This window comes from Serinus canaria, chromosome 23 (genome assembly GCF_022539315.1).
Source record: "Serinus canaria isolate serCan28SL12 chromosome 23, serCan2020, whole genome shotgun sequence".
NCBI classification, from domain to species: Eukaryota; Metazoa; Chordata; class Aves; order Passeriformes; family Fringillidae; genus Serinus; species Serinus canaria.
This window is the reverse complement of record NC_066336.1, coordinates 2,428,119-2,443,970: the sequence shown is the minus strand read 5'-3', so window position 1 is coordinate 2,443,970 and position 15,852 is coordinate 2,428,119. Positions and strand designations below refer to the sequence as shown.

At 42.6% G+C, this 15,852-nt stretch overlaps 1 protein-coding gene across 1 annotated transcript; it reads right to left on the bottom strand.

Annotated features, from left to right (window-relative positions):
- Positions 1 to 4,919: 4,919 nt before the first annotated feature.
- RRAGC (Ras related GTP binding C) lies at positions 4,920 to 15,782 on the bottom strand. Its single transcript, XM_009097619.4, has 7 exons — positions 15,484 to 15,782; positions 11,783 to 11,986; positions 10,878 to 11,077; positions 9,910 to 10,024; positions 8,346 to 8,488; positions 7,057 to 7,205; positions 4,920 to 6,534 (listed from the first exon to the last, which is right to left on the bottom strand). The coding sequence occupies exons 1-7, from the start codon at positions 15,748 to 15,750 to the stop codon at positions 6,383 to 6,385; spliced, it is 1,230 nt and encodes a 409-aa protein (XP_009095867.4). The 5' UTR covers positions 15,751 to 15,782; the 3' UTR covers positions 4,920 to 6,382.
- Positions 15,783 to 15,852: the final 70 nt, after the last annotated feature.

Here is a 15,852-nt window from a genome sequence, read left to right as displayed (position 1 = left end):
ATCCGGGGGATTTTATGAAGGGCAGAGATCTCAAGTGATTCTGGCTGGGAAGTGCAGAGATCCCGAGGGATTTTGGATAGGATGTACAGGGATTCCGAGCGATTTAGGGAAGAGCAGAGATCCTGAGAAGATTTCGGGAAGGGCAGAGATCCGGAGGGATTTCAGGAAGGGCAGAGATCCTGAGGGCTTTTGGGAAGTGCAGAGATCCCGGGGGATTTTAGGAAGGGCAGGGATCCCGGGGGACCCAGGCTGGCCCAGCGGGGCTCTGCTCCCCGTTTCTCTCCCCTCGCAGCCGGGGCAGGAGGAGGCAGCGCCGGGGCTGCCGAGCCGAGGATTCGCCGCCGCCGCCGCCGAGCTCGGTCCGTGGCCGCTCCCTCCCTGCCCCGGCTGAGGCTGCGCTCGGAGCAGCCGAGAGCTGGGGGCTCGTTAACACCGATCCCACCGGGAGGGACCCTCACGGTCTGCTCGGGGCTCAGGGGAACCCCTTACGCGCGCTCCACCCCTCCAAGAGAGCATCATTTCTGTGATAGATACATGTTATAATATAGATATGATATGGATGTTAGAATATAGATACATAATATTGGTTTTTCGCGAATATTAAAATGGATTTTGTATGTGTGGTGTTAAAGTAACTTTGTGATGGTGTTCGCAGGGGTCCCAGGATGAGGGAAGAGATGAGAATCTTGACTCCATGTTTCAGAAGGCTGATTTATTATTTTATTAAATATATTATATTAAAACTATACTAAAAGAACAGAAGAAAGGATTTCAGCAGAAGGCTGGCTAAGAATAGAAAAGGAATGAATATCAAAGGTTTGTCTGTGACCCAGACAGTCTGGACAGCTGGGCTGGGATTGGCCATTAATGAGAAACAACCACAGAGACCAATCCCAGCCCCACCTGCTGCATCCCACAGCAGCAGAGAATCTTTGTTTGCACTTTGTTCCTGAGGCCTCTCAGCTTCTCAGGAGGGAAAAAATCCCAAGGAAAGGATTTTTCATAGAACCATGTCGGTGACATAACTTTGTTGTAAAGATATTGTTTTTATTTCTGTTGTTAATTAAGTTTAAACATAGTAGTTATGTTTGCATTAAAATGCCTACTTGGATGGAATAACATCCAATGAACACAGGATGAGGACACCTGTACAGAGGTGCCAACTATCAGCACTCACCATCTGAAGACAAAATTTAAATTTAACAATATAAATGAAGGACTTCAAGAACCAAAAATTTCAGGGTTTTTTTTAACAAGGAAGAACTGGAAAACTCAGAAAATTTTCACTCCACACTGCTGATGGATGATTGAAGATGTGGCTTTATTAAGCTGTTGTTTGGCAATTATATTATCATTTACATAAGTTTTATTGTGCAATAAATTAGCAGCTTTTTGATATAATGAAAGTTTTATTAGGAAATACTTTCAATTCTCTGAGATAAGTTAGTACTTATCCACCTCCTGCCCAGAAACAGAGGACATATCAGCTGACAGTGGTTCACAGAAGATTTTCAAGTCACATATCATAACTTTTGTTCATAAACGTTAAAGTACATTGCAAATCCACAAACGTGTAAAAACTGAGACGAATTAGATAAACATTCTGCCTTACAGCTCTATCAGAGTGTGTAATATTCTTTCAAAGAGAACAAGACAGCCATCTAGAGGGCATGAAAAATAAACTGTCTTTAGATCACAGGGGAGCACTGAATAACCAGTTCACTCCCTGCAAGCCAAACAGAATGAAATGGATCCACACTACTTTTATCCACCAGGCGGTTTAATATTCCTTGGTATTTCAACATATTTCTTCTTTGACTTTCTCTTACAAATTTTAGATAAAGAATAATCAGTTAGCAGCCCCAAAGGGTGGAGAGATTGATGGTGGGAGAGAGGGATGGGCACAACATCACAATGGAAACTTTGTTGTAAAAATCAAAGTCAAGCAAAATGTGGACAGGCTGCAATAGCTTCTCTTTTATTTGCTCCCAAGTGAAATAAAAGCAGGGAATTAACATAATTCCCTTAATCTTTGTTATGTCATGGGGCAAAAAGTTTTTAAAACATTTTGTTAGGTAATTACAGATTTAACCATAAAATGGAAAGTGTCATGGAAAGTGAAAGCAGCTTTCACTTTCCATTACACCCTTCAGGCTCCTGTTCCCCAGTCTGTCCGGAGGTCCGGGGTTACCATTCCCAGCTGCAAAATCCAACACTTTGTGCGTTTCACACAGTCGGTGACTGCCCCACCCTGGTATTAAACACGGGCTTGCTGCAGGGCCTCTGCCTTCGAGGGAATTGACATCTCCTCCAAATTTAGTATCATAAGCAAGCTTAATTAGTGTCTCTTCAAGTCCAGCTTCCAGCTTGTTTATACAGACAGCACAAGAGATTTTTACCAAATGGAAACCTAAAAAAAAAAAAAAAAAAAAAAAAAAAAAAGCCAGCATAAAAAAGGCACCTCTAGAACTCCGTTTTTAAAGGCTGTGTCTCTCCTCCTACGGTTTTACCTTTCAGGGTAAAAAACTGTGCTGGGAGGGCAGGGAATAGCAAGAAAAGGAAAGGAAGGGAGAAGATGCCACAGGCACAGCAGCAGGGGTCAGTGGAACCGCATTTTTTAAAGCCTTCTTGCAGACGCGTTACCAGAGCGCCGTCTACAGCGAGCGGCCGCTCCAGCCCAAAACTCAGACCCGCGATTCGGCACGGAAGGGAACACAAAATCTTCCCTAAATGAGAAAAAACACGCATCCACAGGCGTCCCGTTATTCGGCGCGGAAGGGAACTCAAAATATTTCCTAAATGAGAAAGACCACGCACGCACAGGCGTCTCGCTGTTCGGCACGAAAGGGAACTCAGAATATTTCCTAAATGATAAAACCCGCGCAGGCACAGGCGTCTGTCCGTCCGGCAGCTCCCAGGGCTGCCCGCAGCTGCCGTGGGTGTTCCACCGCCGGCGAGGGAGGGTGGCCGGGGCTGAGCCCTCCCCGAGCCCGCCCCGAGCGGCTCAGAGCGGCACAGGCCGGGCTGAGCTGCCCGGAGCGCTCCCAGCCGAGCGGGGCTGACCCCATTGCCCGCGCAGGACAGCGTAGGAGTGACGGGGGTAGGATGGTGGGAATGGACAGAGACCGGAGATCTCTGGAGCCAGGGCTTGGAACTTGGGGTTATTGCAAAGGGCCTGGGGCAGGGCCCTGCTGGGAGCTGCCAGACACAGCTCAGAGCAGCCCCAAAGAGCTGCCCCGAAGAGATGGAAGTTCCCGTTCCAATACCATTAATCTTCTGTGCTGAATATTCCCATTCCCACTGACCAATCCAGTCCAAGATACAAATCCCACAGCATTTACATACAGCCCATAAGAATCATTACATTACCACGCTGTGTTCCATTTTAAACCCCAAAAACTCCTCTCTGGGCCCTCCTGCCAGGCCAGCAGGGTCTGCTCTGCCCCTTGGAGCTGCCTGCAAGCAGAGGGTGTTGTTTGATCCCAAGGGGATTCCCTTCAGCTGGCCATGCCATTGTTTTCCAGCTGTTCAGTAACTGAGGGATTCCAGAGCTGCTTTCATTTCAATCTCACTCATAGTTTCCATATTCTCAAAACCTTTTGCCAGGCAATATTTATAAGGCTTTCCTGTTTCATCTTCCCCACCAGGGCAGCAGCTATCCGTGACATACAGAGCAAGAGATGCAGTGAGGAGGGCTTTTGGGTCTGTGTTCCAGCCAAAGGTAGGAGTATTACACCTTCAGAACAGCAGTGATACCACCTTTGATTGCTCTGCCCCTCTTCCTGGGCTTGGCCTTTCCCTCCATCCCTCTCCTGTGCCACAGCTGGCATCATTGCCAACTGGAAACTCAGCCAGCCATCAGCAACACCCCAGTGCCCAACAATGCAAAGCTTTGAAAGGTACCTTGCAAGGGATTGCTTTATTCTTCAACAGAAAGAAATTTGATTCCTTCTCTCAGCAGATGGGTTACCATTTTGCCCATGCCCTCCCCTGTCAGCACCATTCTCCTCCTTAAAAGCACAGAGCCTCAGTTATTTGCAAATAAAGACTGCAGAACATCCACACCACTACAGGCTCAGAGGAGGAAAAAGTGGGGAAAAAAGGCAGAAAAGTGAAGCTTTGATTGATGGTTTCTTCTGCAAGTTCAGTGCTTTTATTTGAGATATTATGATACTGCCTTCCCTTTTCTCTAATAGCATCTCTCCTGCAGCAGGTCAGCACAGGAAGGAGAGACAAGCTCCTGCCCCAGGAAGAAAATAAAGCCTAATTCCTATCCTTCCTCCTCCCAGGCACCATAAAAATTTCAGAAGCCAAAAACCTGTCTCACTAAAGCAGCAACAGGTTATTGACACTCTCCTTGTACAACAGCATCTTAGTTCAGTAAACTAAAGAAATACTGTACTCCTCACTAGAGACAAATTCAACTTTCAGAGCTTAGTTCTGAGACAGTTTTTAATTAAAATGAAAGCTAAGGCTGACTAAATGGGAATGTAGTATTTAACTTTTTAAAGTATACCATAAAGACAACATGGCTTTTAAAGCTTTGCTTAACCACACAGGCCTTTATAGACTTCTGTCCATAAGGACAAGCAGAAACAAGTGTTACAGTTTGAATTTTTTTTTTTTTTTCATTTTATTAGCACAAAATCCTGTAGTGGGTGAAAAGAAAGAGAACATATGTGTGTACTTAGAACATGGAAAACTCACTGCACAAATGGGGGTTCTTTCTTCCTGTTATTTTGCCAATTACTTCTCCTCTTACCTTCAGAATCTGAACTGACAGTGCTTGCAAACTACAAAACCCAATCTTAAGAGCCTGCTGCACTCCCTCAAAAACAGCTCTGCAGTTCCATTAGCAAAAAGGGGCTCAGCCTAGATTTAAGAGAACAGACCTAGAGCACTTGAATTCCAGTTTCCTGCTGTAAAAAAAAACATTTACACAGTATGTGCATACACCCCAATGTTAATGCATGTATATTCATTTTTACATATATCAATGGAAGTTCATTCTTTAAGCACAGAAGCAGTCCCATGGTTATTTCTGACCACATAAATACACCAGCTGCAGAAATCACTTCAATCAGTTCTTCTTGCAGAAACTTTTACAGTGGGGCTTGTATAGTTGGTCCAATGGCTTTGCAACACCTATACACACATAGGACAGGTAACAGGAGGCAAGGTCTTTGTGGGCCAGTGGCTGAGCCTCCTGCACAGCAAGGCTGGTGTACAGAATGACATCTGCAGCACTAATACCAATAAATTAAAGGATTCACATATACTGCCCATAGTATGAAAGTCAGCAGAATTCACAAAATCAGAAAAACCACTATTTTAGTCAGATTGCACAGAGACAAACAAGCAGGTGTTTGTCATAGTACAGAATCAATGTACTTCCAAAGTCCAGTACTATTAGTAAATTATGGCACAGTGAACTTAATTGCCATGCACAGGTAACACCCTCAGACATTTTGCTAGGAATTGTCTTGATTATCAGTCAGAGAGTGGAGAAAGATCCACCATCAAAAGCCAGTAACTTTGTAATTTCTTTGCTTGGGAACAGCTGAAAGTGGCTGCTTTATTCCAACAGATGGCAGACATTTCAGTTTAGTTAGCCATGCAGTTGTTTCATGAATAGGATTAATCACACAGATTTATGACATCCATGTTTTTGCAAAAGAGAGCAGGTAGTTTATTTCTGATTTTAATCCTTCCCTTCCATCAAAGGGGACATACCAAGAAGTGTGGTCTGAAAGCAAATTATCACTATCTCTTAGAATGAAGCTCCAGGTCAGTTCTCTAAACAAACACATGATCACTAGATCAGAGCTCTCTATCTTGCATCCACTTAACAAGCACAGAATTCATGAGAACTATGAGCACACCAGCAAGAACAAGAACTACTTAATGGAATGATTTGAGACCAGCCTCAGCAAGCAAAAAGCTTGAGTTTCACAAGCCTTAATTTTGTTTTTGCATGACAGGAGGTAAACTGAAGCAAAAGAGGATATTCTACAGATTACTTTAAAAAAAAATTTAAAAAGTTAAGCAAGTGACTGTTCAGTGTTTCACACAAAACCCAACTCAATTATTTGTAAGTTTTGACCAGGCAATCAGTCAGACACAGACTGTTAAAAGAGGACTCCAAACTGAAAACCTACTGCATTTGCAATACAGCTGATTTCAAACTGGCATTTCTAACTCCACTGGCCTCAAGTTTTTTCACAGTAGTTTCAGTTGCCCAGCATGAGTTACAATCTGCTGTTCCACAGTTAGGACCACTCTTCTCTGAAACATACTTCAGGCTTTCAGACTACTCTTCTCTTGTTCCACAAAACTTTGGAGTGAAGAGCTGACAAGTCCATCCAAGGTCTTTAGCTTTCCTCTAGACCGCATTCCTAGGTGTGCCATTGTGAGTCACTGCTTTCATATTTGAGGTGCTTGATTGATGGTTGCAGATCCTGTGGGAGGCAACACCTACTTCAAAAACTTCATGAATGGCTTTGCGGAAGCAATGGAAATTGTAGTCTATCAAACCTGTCAAGGAGAGGAAAAACCATGCTCAGACTGGCATATTTCTGTAAACAGAGCTTCAAAATCAATAGAAATCTAACCAATAGGTGTTTTGCTGCTTCTTTAGTATAAATGCGGACTCAGAAGATTTAGCAAAGTTTTACTGATGTTAGTATTTGTTTGGACTCAGTTTTTTGAAAAGAAAGGTGCTCATTTGGAATGCAAGGTGTATATTCCTGATCAAACAGTAGGTAAGGGGCCCATTGCTCCAGACTACTGATCCCACTAGAACAGATGGTAGAGACAGAGCTCCTGTGTTAGCTACACAAGTCATTCTGGCAGGAGGACAGTGATTAAAGTGATTATTCCCAAATTTAAAAATACAACCTCATTATATCTATCTCCAAAAAATAAAAATTTCCCCCCATAAAAAACTACATTAATTTACTCACACAAAAATCAAGGTGACTTGCAAAGTCATATTGATATTTTCCAGCTGATAAAAAATATTAGATAAAGGTTGTTCAATGGCAGGGAAGTTCTTACCTTTGCGCTCAAAACTCTCTTCTCTAAGAATGCAAACTAATGCCAAAAACTTTGTTACTTCCTTTAAGTACAGGACTGTTGTGTTATTGAGCTTGATAATTGCCATTGACTCTTTATCATAAGCACTTCCAGTACCATCTTCTTTTAACCTAAAAAAGAACAAGTTAACCCAAGGCATAATCTAATAGGCATGCACATGTAACTTCCAAGACAAACAGCTGTTAAATGCAGTTACAAGAATATTACTCATACTGAACTAAGCAAATGGAGAACCTGCAATGCAGGTCTCAATACTACCAGGGACTAAGAGCATTATCACACCTCCAGTTTCTCAGGAGAGCCAGATCTGAACAGGGCAGAGGCCTTCATTTGATATTGTCTATCACAGATGAGCAGTTCAGAGCAAGCTACCAGCATGCATTCTTTTGATGTTTGGAGTGACATCTCAGTGAAATGACTTTTGGTAATTGAATACAAAGGCTTCCTTTGTGAGGCTGGGGCAGAGGATGCAACATGGAGCAGGACACTTTTGGTCTTAAGCTAAACCAGCATACATTTACAAGAAGAGACGAGCATGCTGTTTTCTATCTTCAGGTTATTAGTGTTAGTTAAATTACTATAGAAGCAAATGATGGATTGCAAGTTACTTCTAAGAACTCCCGAAAAAAAACCCAAATCAAACAGTTACACAGCCCTGGATCAACCCATCAGGAGACACACCATGGAATGCTGTGGTATTTTCCAGGCTACAACCACAGCTCTAAGGTAAATTACCACTTCTTCAGAACCATTTCTCAAGCCCAGTGGGAAGTATAATTCTGCTGTAAATTGTGAGATATCAGCACTGTATGCATCCCTCATAGAAAGTTAGCAGAGATGAGTTGATCTGGCAAATGTTACTCTGTTCAGAGTGCAGCAAGTCTCAAAGCAATGTCACTGCAAGTTACATTTAGGGCATGCCACTGACCCCAGTTATTTGCAGGTATTTATGTACTTGCTCCACCATGCCAAACAAGACACAGCACTGTTCAGATTTTACATGAAACACGATTTCCACAAATGTCAGACATCTGTCTAGAGCCATGAATGGAGGGAAACAAACCAAGTATAAATGCTGCCAAATAATTTGGATTTATTTTAGTTACTCACAGAACCAATGTGCTCTAAAGACCAACTGATAGCACTTTGCTGCATGACAAAGCCAGCAGCAATTGCACAATTTGCAACCTATTTCTACAGGTTTCTACACCTTCTGAGGACTTTTTTTCTTAAGAGTATTCATCACTTACCCATATATACAGGAGACATCTATCACTACATCAATCATGTCACAGCACAGCTCATATGACTGCATGTCCACAGGAGAACTGTCTGTTGCAATGTAGATTTTGCTGACTACATCGAAGAGAAAAGCTTTTTCAATGCCTGAATTCTTCAGAAAGAGAAAGAATTTGGGTGAATTTTTAAAATAATTGCATTTTTAAAATCTCAGCTAGAATTAATACATTTTCACATTCTTAGTAGCAGCAGATGGTTTAAATATAAGCAATTTAGAGGCTTAAGACAGATTCAAGATTTAGAGCATTTACTTTATAAATACAATACCCTTGTTGCCATAGTACATATCAACATCACATAGCTGATAAAAATAAGCTGTTACAATTCTTTTTAGTTGATTATTTAACTAATCACTATTAAGGTTACATTTCACTATGCTTCCAGAACCCATATTCAGCAATTTACCTTTTCTGTGTTTCTATTAACTCCAGAAGAGCCATCATTCACATCCTCCTAAGGGACTGGGCCCAGAGATGAGATATTTCATAGCAGTATGCTGACTCTTAAATTTTATGCTTGTAGTATCTTGGCAGTTCAGTTTCTGCATGAAGCATTTGCCATGCAGTTTAACATGCAGAGCAACTAAGTCAGCTGAAGTTCTGAAGTTGAAAATCCATGAAAAGTACCCCATTATGACAATGGAAAAGCACAAAGCCATCTGTAACTGAGCACTCTGGTAAAGTGCATGTGCTCATACAAAGTTCAGAAGCCTTCCATGGTTCAATTTACCATACATACTCTACTGGCAAAGCTTCTTTTCTATTTATGCACCAAATGCACTCCTTATCTCGTCCTAGCTAGTCTGAATAGCCAGGACAGTGTGCTGAGGACATCCAGACAATCTTTCTGCCATCAAGGTTACACTCCACATCCTCATGGCACTGGGCAAGGTCAACACACCCTTTATCCACTGGGCCAGGGTCTTACAAACAGTCCTCTACCAAACAATTATGTGGTAGCAAGGGGTGTCCAGCTCCTCCTGGATAGAAATGTTCTTTTCTTTGTTGTCCAAATGCCTGCAACTGCCTCACAGACAACCTAAATGAAATATCTCTAGGGTGATATTTTATTTGACTGAAAGTACAGAGCAGCAAATTTCTAATTCCATAAGAAACACAAACACTAAAAGAATAAGGGGGAAAGTCTCACAGGTCATATGAAATAGACAGCTAAGTGTGAGGCCAAGTTCATATTATCTGGCCAGTACAGCTACATTAGATTACTAATTGCCTGAACAAAGTAATCAGTACACCCTGCTGGCAGGAAACCTCCCTCAGCTGTTAAAACCAGGCAAAATACTCTTTGTCAATATTTAGAGAAAGGCCACAAAGCACACACCAGTACAATTCAGCTGTGGTAAAGAGCTCTTAATATAGAAAACCAGGTTACCAGAGTACATCTGCATGAGTGCCACCCCAGTCTCTCAAGGGCAGATCTAGCCAGCAATCTTTAGCAGAAGGACTTGCTTTACAATTCTGGGTATTTCATTCAAAGTTCTGTTTGATGAACACTTACTGATATGAAGATATTAAGTAGATTTTCCAGGGTTGGCAGCTGTGGAATGAGCTTCTGTACCACTTTACTGAAGGCTTCAAATATTGAATGGTCATAGATACTGGTCAAATAAAAGCTGAGATGAGGAGGGAGGACAAAGAAAGAAAAAAGAAGATTCAGGAGTGTTTCAGAATTGTAATAGAAATGTTGAAGTTACATTTTCTAACATTCAGGCCTGCTACTTTTGCCTGGGATGCTTTCATCACAAATATGTCTGGACATTGCACAAAGAACCAAAGTTCTGAGCAGCTGGAATACATGTGAAACAGATTTTCCCCATCCTTGAGAGATGGGAGACCAAAGATAAAAATTGGAACATCGTTAGAACACACTTTGCCCACACAATGCTTAGCACAGAGGTGTAAAAATGTTTAATCAGATTTCTTCCAGTCCCAATCCTGGCCTTCCACTTTTTTCACATTAACACTGAGAGATACTGGCTCCACAAGAATCAAAAGAACAACAAAACCACAGAAAAGATAACTTGTTTTAAAGATCTCTGTAGAAGACACCTTAAAAGTGAGCCAAATCTCAAACAACAGACTGAGCTTTTAGAACCAGTCACACTAATCACAGGGAAAAGTCAGTGCAAGCCAGGACTAGAAGGCAGAGAGGTTCCCCTCTCTTTCCCTGCCCCTCCAGCCCACATGAACAAATCTGTTACAAATCTGTTACACTGAAAGAGAAACTTTCAATTATCACTGAGCAGGGATAAATCTTTTGATTGGAATCTGATACACTAGCCTGCCTCTTTTTTAGTCAGCCTAACAGCTGAGGCCTATGCATAAATTCAGCAGTGTATCTTATTTATACAAGTTGGTTCAATAAGAAACTACCCAGACCTTGCTCCAGTATTACATCTAAAAGCCTTTAATCTGTATGCAAATCAGCAACAGCATGAATCACATATGCCAGAATCTTTAACTCACCTAAGGTGAAGTTTTTCAAGCCCAGCATCTGTAAGATCATCATTAGCCCTCTGATGAATATCCCTCTGAGTTTCTATTTTATGGTCATCTGATAGACCATCAACTTTATGAATAAAAACTTCAAAGTTCATTTCTGGGTTGACCTTGTAGGCTTTTGAAACTGTAATGTGGAGTCTTGTTAAAGCTTCCATGTAGTCATCCTGTAAATCAGTTTTGGCAGGAATGAATGACAAAGTTTCTGCCTGATAACTATTCCATTCTGCACAAAGACAAAATATTTCAGTGCAAGAACTTCACTTCTGTAACTAAATAGAAGGATGGGACAAGAGAACACCTTGATGTGCCACAAATCCAAGCAGCTTAGATTCTTTATGTCAATTAAGTTTCATTAGCTATACAAGGCTCAACTACACAAAACCAGACTCCAGAGCAAAAGGTGGGTTACACTTCAGCACAAGGCAGCAGAGATCCCCAAGATGCCCCTAACAACCAGGAAACCTCCCAGGGTGCAAGTCCTAGGGTTCTTAGAAGCTACCAGATACCCAGGATACCAGTACCAGAAACTGAGGTCAGAAGTGTGCTGTTATTAATTGAACTGTGTGTTATTAATTGAACTCCAGAGCAGAAAAAAAGGACAATTCAGACCACCTAACCAAGCAGGTTCTCCCTATTATTACAGAACAGGTAAGTTCAGAGTAGGAGCCCTTTTCCACTCTCTCCACCAGCAGCATATACCCAGTCACTTCACCAAAACAAAACCACCCACCAGAACTCAGACTGCCAATGCATCTCTTCATACACAGCAGAAGCCTTATGAACTTATCTCAAAATATAAATTACTTGCCTCTCAATCATTTCTTTCACACAAAAAGTAAAAATAAAACTTCCTTGAGATTTGTATTTACCTGGGCATCAATAACATATATTAGAGCACCTGTTCCTCTGAAGATCATCTCATAATCAAATGTTGGATCAAAAAAGTCCATCTGTCCAGGAAAATCCCATATTTGGAAGTTCACAAATGAGCTGTTGGAAATATCATCCTTGTAGATTTTGTTGGTACTTTCCAAGAACAGAGTCTCATTGGGTGACATTTTGTGAAACACCACCTGTGAAAAGAACACAAATCATAGTCTAGATTTTACCTTATTAGAAGAAATCAGTGAAAGATTTGTGACTCGAATTCTACAAACAGGTTTACCCATTCTAAAATGTATAGCTTCTAAATCTACAGCATTCTAAAATGTAGAGCTTTAGGTAAATAGACAGCTTCCTGTATCAGCTAAGGAAATTGCCTACCCCTTGGAAGAACCAAGCAACTGAACCCAGTGAAACATTTTCACAAATAACCCTGCTGGCTGAAGACACAGACATCCAAGATACTCTTTTCCCTGCAAGGCTAGCACAGTGTTTTCAAATTCTCTTCTATTCAGATCTGGCATAAAGCCAGTTAATTAAATAACTGCAAGCTTTTAAGTATTCTCCTTTCCAGTCTTAGAAATTCCTAAAGGAAACTTTGTTTTTAGTCTGGTGTCAAGTGTTAAAACACAACATAATCAGATGGTTCCTAAGCTACAACAGAAGACTACAAAAATAACAGCTCAGTTTTAGAGATCCAAAGAGTTAGGTAGTTTGCCATCTATTAATTCATTCTGAGTAGAGAATCACAGAATGGGTGAGGTTGGAAGGCAGCACAGTGGGGTTCTCTGATCCAAGCTCCCTGCTCAGGCAGGGCCATTCCAGAGCACATGACACAGGATTGCATCCAGACAGCTCCTGAGCAGCTCCAGAGAGGGAGACTCCACAGCCTCTCTGGGGAGCCTGTTCCAGGGCTCAGGCATCCACACAGCAAAGAAGTAATTCCTCATATGTAGGTGGAACTTCCTGTGAAAGCTCACTAAAGAAAGGAGGAAGGATTTCACACTGGTTGGCAAAAACAGTTTAGCTGCAGGATGATAAACACACTCATTGCCAGAACTCAAAAACCCCACTGGGATTTTAGCCCTTCCTTGTAGAGAAGCAGCAAAAGCAGTCTGTAGCAAAACCAGCCAGTGTCAACAGAGAACTCCGTGCTAATGCAACTCAAGCAGACAACATGAAAGTTACTCCAAACGATGCAGTCATACACCAGGACTGCAAAAATTAAAGCAGTTTCATATACAGCACGTGGTAAATCTAAAACCTTCACAATAGGGACTGCAAACTTGATAATTTTAGTTTCTTTAGATGTTTCATACAGCTACAGGAGTCATCCTTTAGAAACCTGATGCAACAAACTGTCAAAAAACCTGCAAGTCAAACACCTCCACACCCAGTACAGTTCACTGAGGTTCAAAGTAACACTTCAGCCTAGATTTTTAAGGCAAGGGAAAGAATTTATTTCCTTGGGACAAACATCTTAGGAGGCCAGGGTCTAAACAAGGTTTTAAACTGCAGGACATTTGTAGGGAGAAGTAAGAACACTTCTAGAAAAACAGCAGCTGTACTGCATTCTTCAAGGTTTGCAGCATAGTTTTAAAGGACTCTGAAATCAACATTTCTTTTGGAACTCAGCATCTCCCACAAGAGCAGGACAGAATTAGTAAATTCAGTTTAAAGCTGATAAGTCTCTGGGAAGCAATACTGTCACCTCCTTTTTTTCTCAAAATAGCACATTTCATCAGACTGATGTTCTCCACCTGAACTCTTTCCAGTTTCCTATTACATCAGTACAGTACAGTAAGTCCAGTTATGCAAGTCTGCACAGGAATTTGCTTATGAACTGAAGCAGTCACTGCATTCCCAAAATCTACCTACAACTTGCTACTGAATATTAATAGGTTAGACCAGTATGGAAAACCCAATTAACCAAAGGAGAAGAAAAGAGTCCCTCCCCAGGACAGTGTTTTTTTTTTCTTTTGTGAGAGATCTCCTGTCAATACTGCTTCAGCAGAAGCATGAAATGATTTAATAATCATATTTTTCACAGAAATTTTTAGATAATACAAAGCCAATGCTTCCCCCAATACTTGGGGAATGCTTCTAGATAATCACAAAGCCAATGCTTCCCCAAGTGTTTATCTTGCATATATCCCTGTTTTCTGGCAAGGGGATCAACAGCTAGTGACCAGACAGAAGGGCTGGGTCTGGTTATGCCCATTGTTGAACTAGACAGATTTAAGAGCAGGTACACTGTTAATAAGAAATTTCTTGATATTAGAGTTTGCTCAGGCAGCATCACAATGAGCTCCTAGGTACCAGAATCACAGCTTCTAATTCCTAAGTAAGATTGGTAACTGGCAAAAGATAAATTCTATGTCCTCTTACTGCATATTCAATATGACACTAATCCTTTCCTATATCACTACTGGAATAGGCTCTCAAAGAATTGAAGACCACCATAAAAAAGTCCAAAAGCTACATCTATAAAGAGACTTGTAATGTCTTGAAATCTGTCTGGAATCTGGAGTTCCTGTCTTCCTCTAGCTTTTAGGGCTCAGTTTTTCCAAAAGTGGATAACACAATCAGAGCTCTAATAAGAGTCTACAACCAATACCATTCACATGACTAAAAGAGTTAGAAAAAGGCTTTCAGTGAAAGCAGTACATTTGCACATACAGTGGGAGCATTTAACCTAAATAATGGGGAGTAACTGATAAGGGTAAAAAGCAACAACAGTCCAGCCTGCCACTGGATTTCAGCATAGCACCATGGAAAAGATTTCTCACTAACAGAGGCTGAAGTCAGCTTAGAACTCATTGGTTTGCTGCAGTCTTGGATCACCAAGCAGTCTGCATAAGATTGCTAAAAGAAGCAGATGCATACCTTCTGTACTGCAATGGCCAAAAAGGCTTCTCTGCACAAAAACTTTATAGAAATCTCTGCAGGTTTTCACACTTGCATCTGAAATAAATTTGAGACCCTTAAGTCTAGAGCTGAGACTTAGGCATTTCACTAGTAACATCTTCCCATAAAAATATCACCTGAAAAGTTCACAGGAGGGACTGCAAACAAAATTTGCACTGAGGGACAAGGATTGTTCTGAGTGCTACAATTCTAGCGAGCTACCTGGCAAATGAAAAGTCAGTTTTGTCTTATTTTTATTAAGAAACACTAGTGACTTCACAAAGCTACCAACAAACCTAAGGCACCGGAACTGCTGTATTTCCTCCTTGACAAGAGACTCTCGTTTACTCGGTCTAGAGGAAACCAGAGGCTCTTTCTGCTCACACAAAAGCAGAAGTCTCTCTCAAAGCATCAAAGGGCAAAACAACGGCTCAAGTCTTCCAAGTGGAAGCACTAGCTAAACACCACACACCTATACCATGTAAGAAAACACCTCAGGATAAATTTCACACCAGCGCCTTCACTTTTTACGCCTTAAAAGTGAAGAAATACAAAGGCTACAACCTATGCTACACAACCTTCCTCTCTAGGGCAGATGATCAGAGTCCATTCTGGAAAGTAAACGTCTGTAAGGAGGAGGCTCCCGTCGCTCCAACTTCGCCGCACGGGCCCACAACAAAAAGTAGCAATGGCCCGAACAGCAGCACGGCAGGGAGAACCAGCTCGGCGCCGGAGAGGCAGCGCGGCAGGCAGAGGCGGGGAGCCGCCGGCTGCCCCTCACCTTCTGGATGGAAGACTTCCCGCTGCGCCGCAGCCCCATGAGCAGAATCCGCGGCTTGGAGTCCGCCCCGCCCGCGCCGCCGCCAGGCCCGCCCGCGCCGCCCCCGGGCCCACCGGGCCCCGGGCCTCCCTCCAGCTCCGCCTCCTCCTCCTCCTCCCCGTAGCCGAAGTCCTTGGGAAACGAGTCCGCAGCCCCGAAGCTCCCCCCCACCAACGCCGGCTCCTCGGCTGTGCCTGGCGCGCCCGCCCCGCCGAACTGCAGCGCCATGTCCGCCCGAGCCCGCCGCCCCGCAGCCGCCAGCGCCCGTCCCGGGGCCTCCTTCTGCTGGCCCGGCCCAGCCCGGCACGGCCCAGCCCGGCCCCGATTGGC

What these genes read in the sequence shown, in the direction of transcription:
- RRAGC (XM_009097619.4), bottom strand. Translation starts at nt 15,750, where the DNA reads ATGGCGCTGCAGTTCGGCGGGGCGGGCGCGCCAGGCACAGCCGAGGAG. An exon ending in TACTTAATATCTTCATATCA is followed by an intron (nt 8,489 to 9,909) that starts GTAAGTGTTCAT and finishes CTCTTTCTGAAG; the next exon opens with AATTCAGGCATTGAAAAAGC. An exon ending in GATGTCTCCTGTATATATGG is followed by an intron (nt 7,206 to 8,345) that starts GTAAGTGATGAA and finishes GTTCTTTTTTAG; the next exon opens with GTTAAAAGAAGATGGTACTG.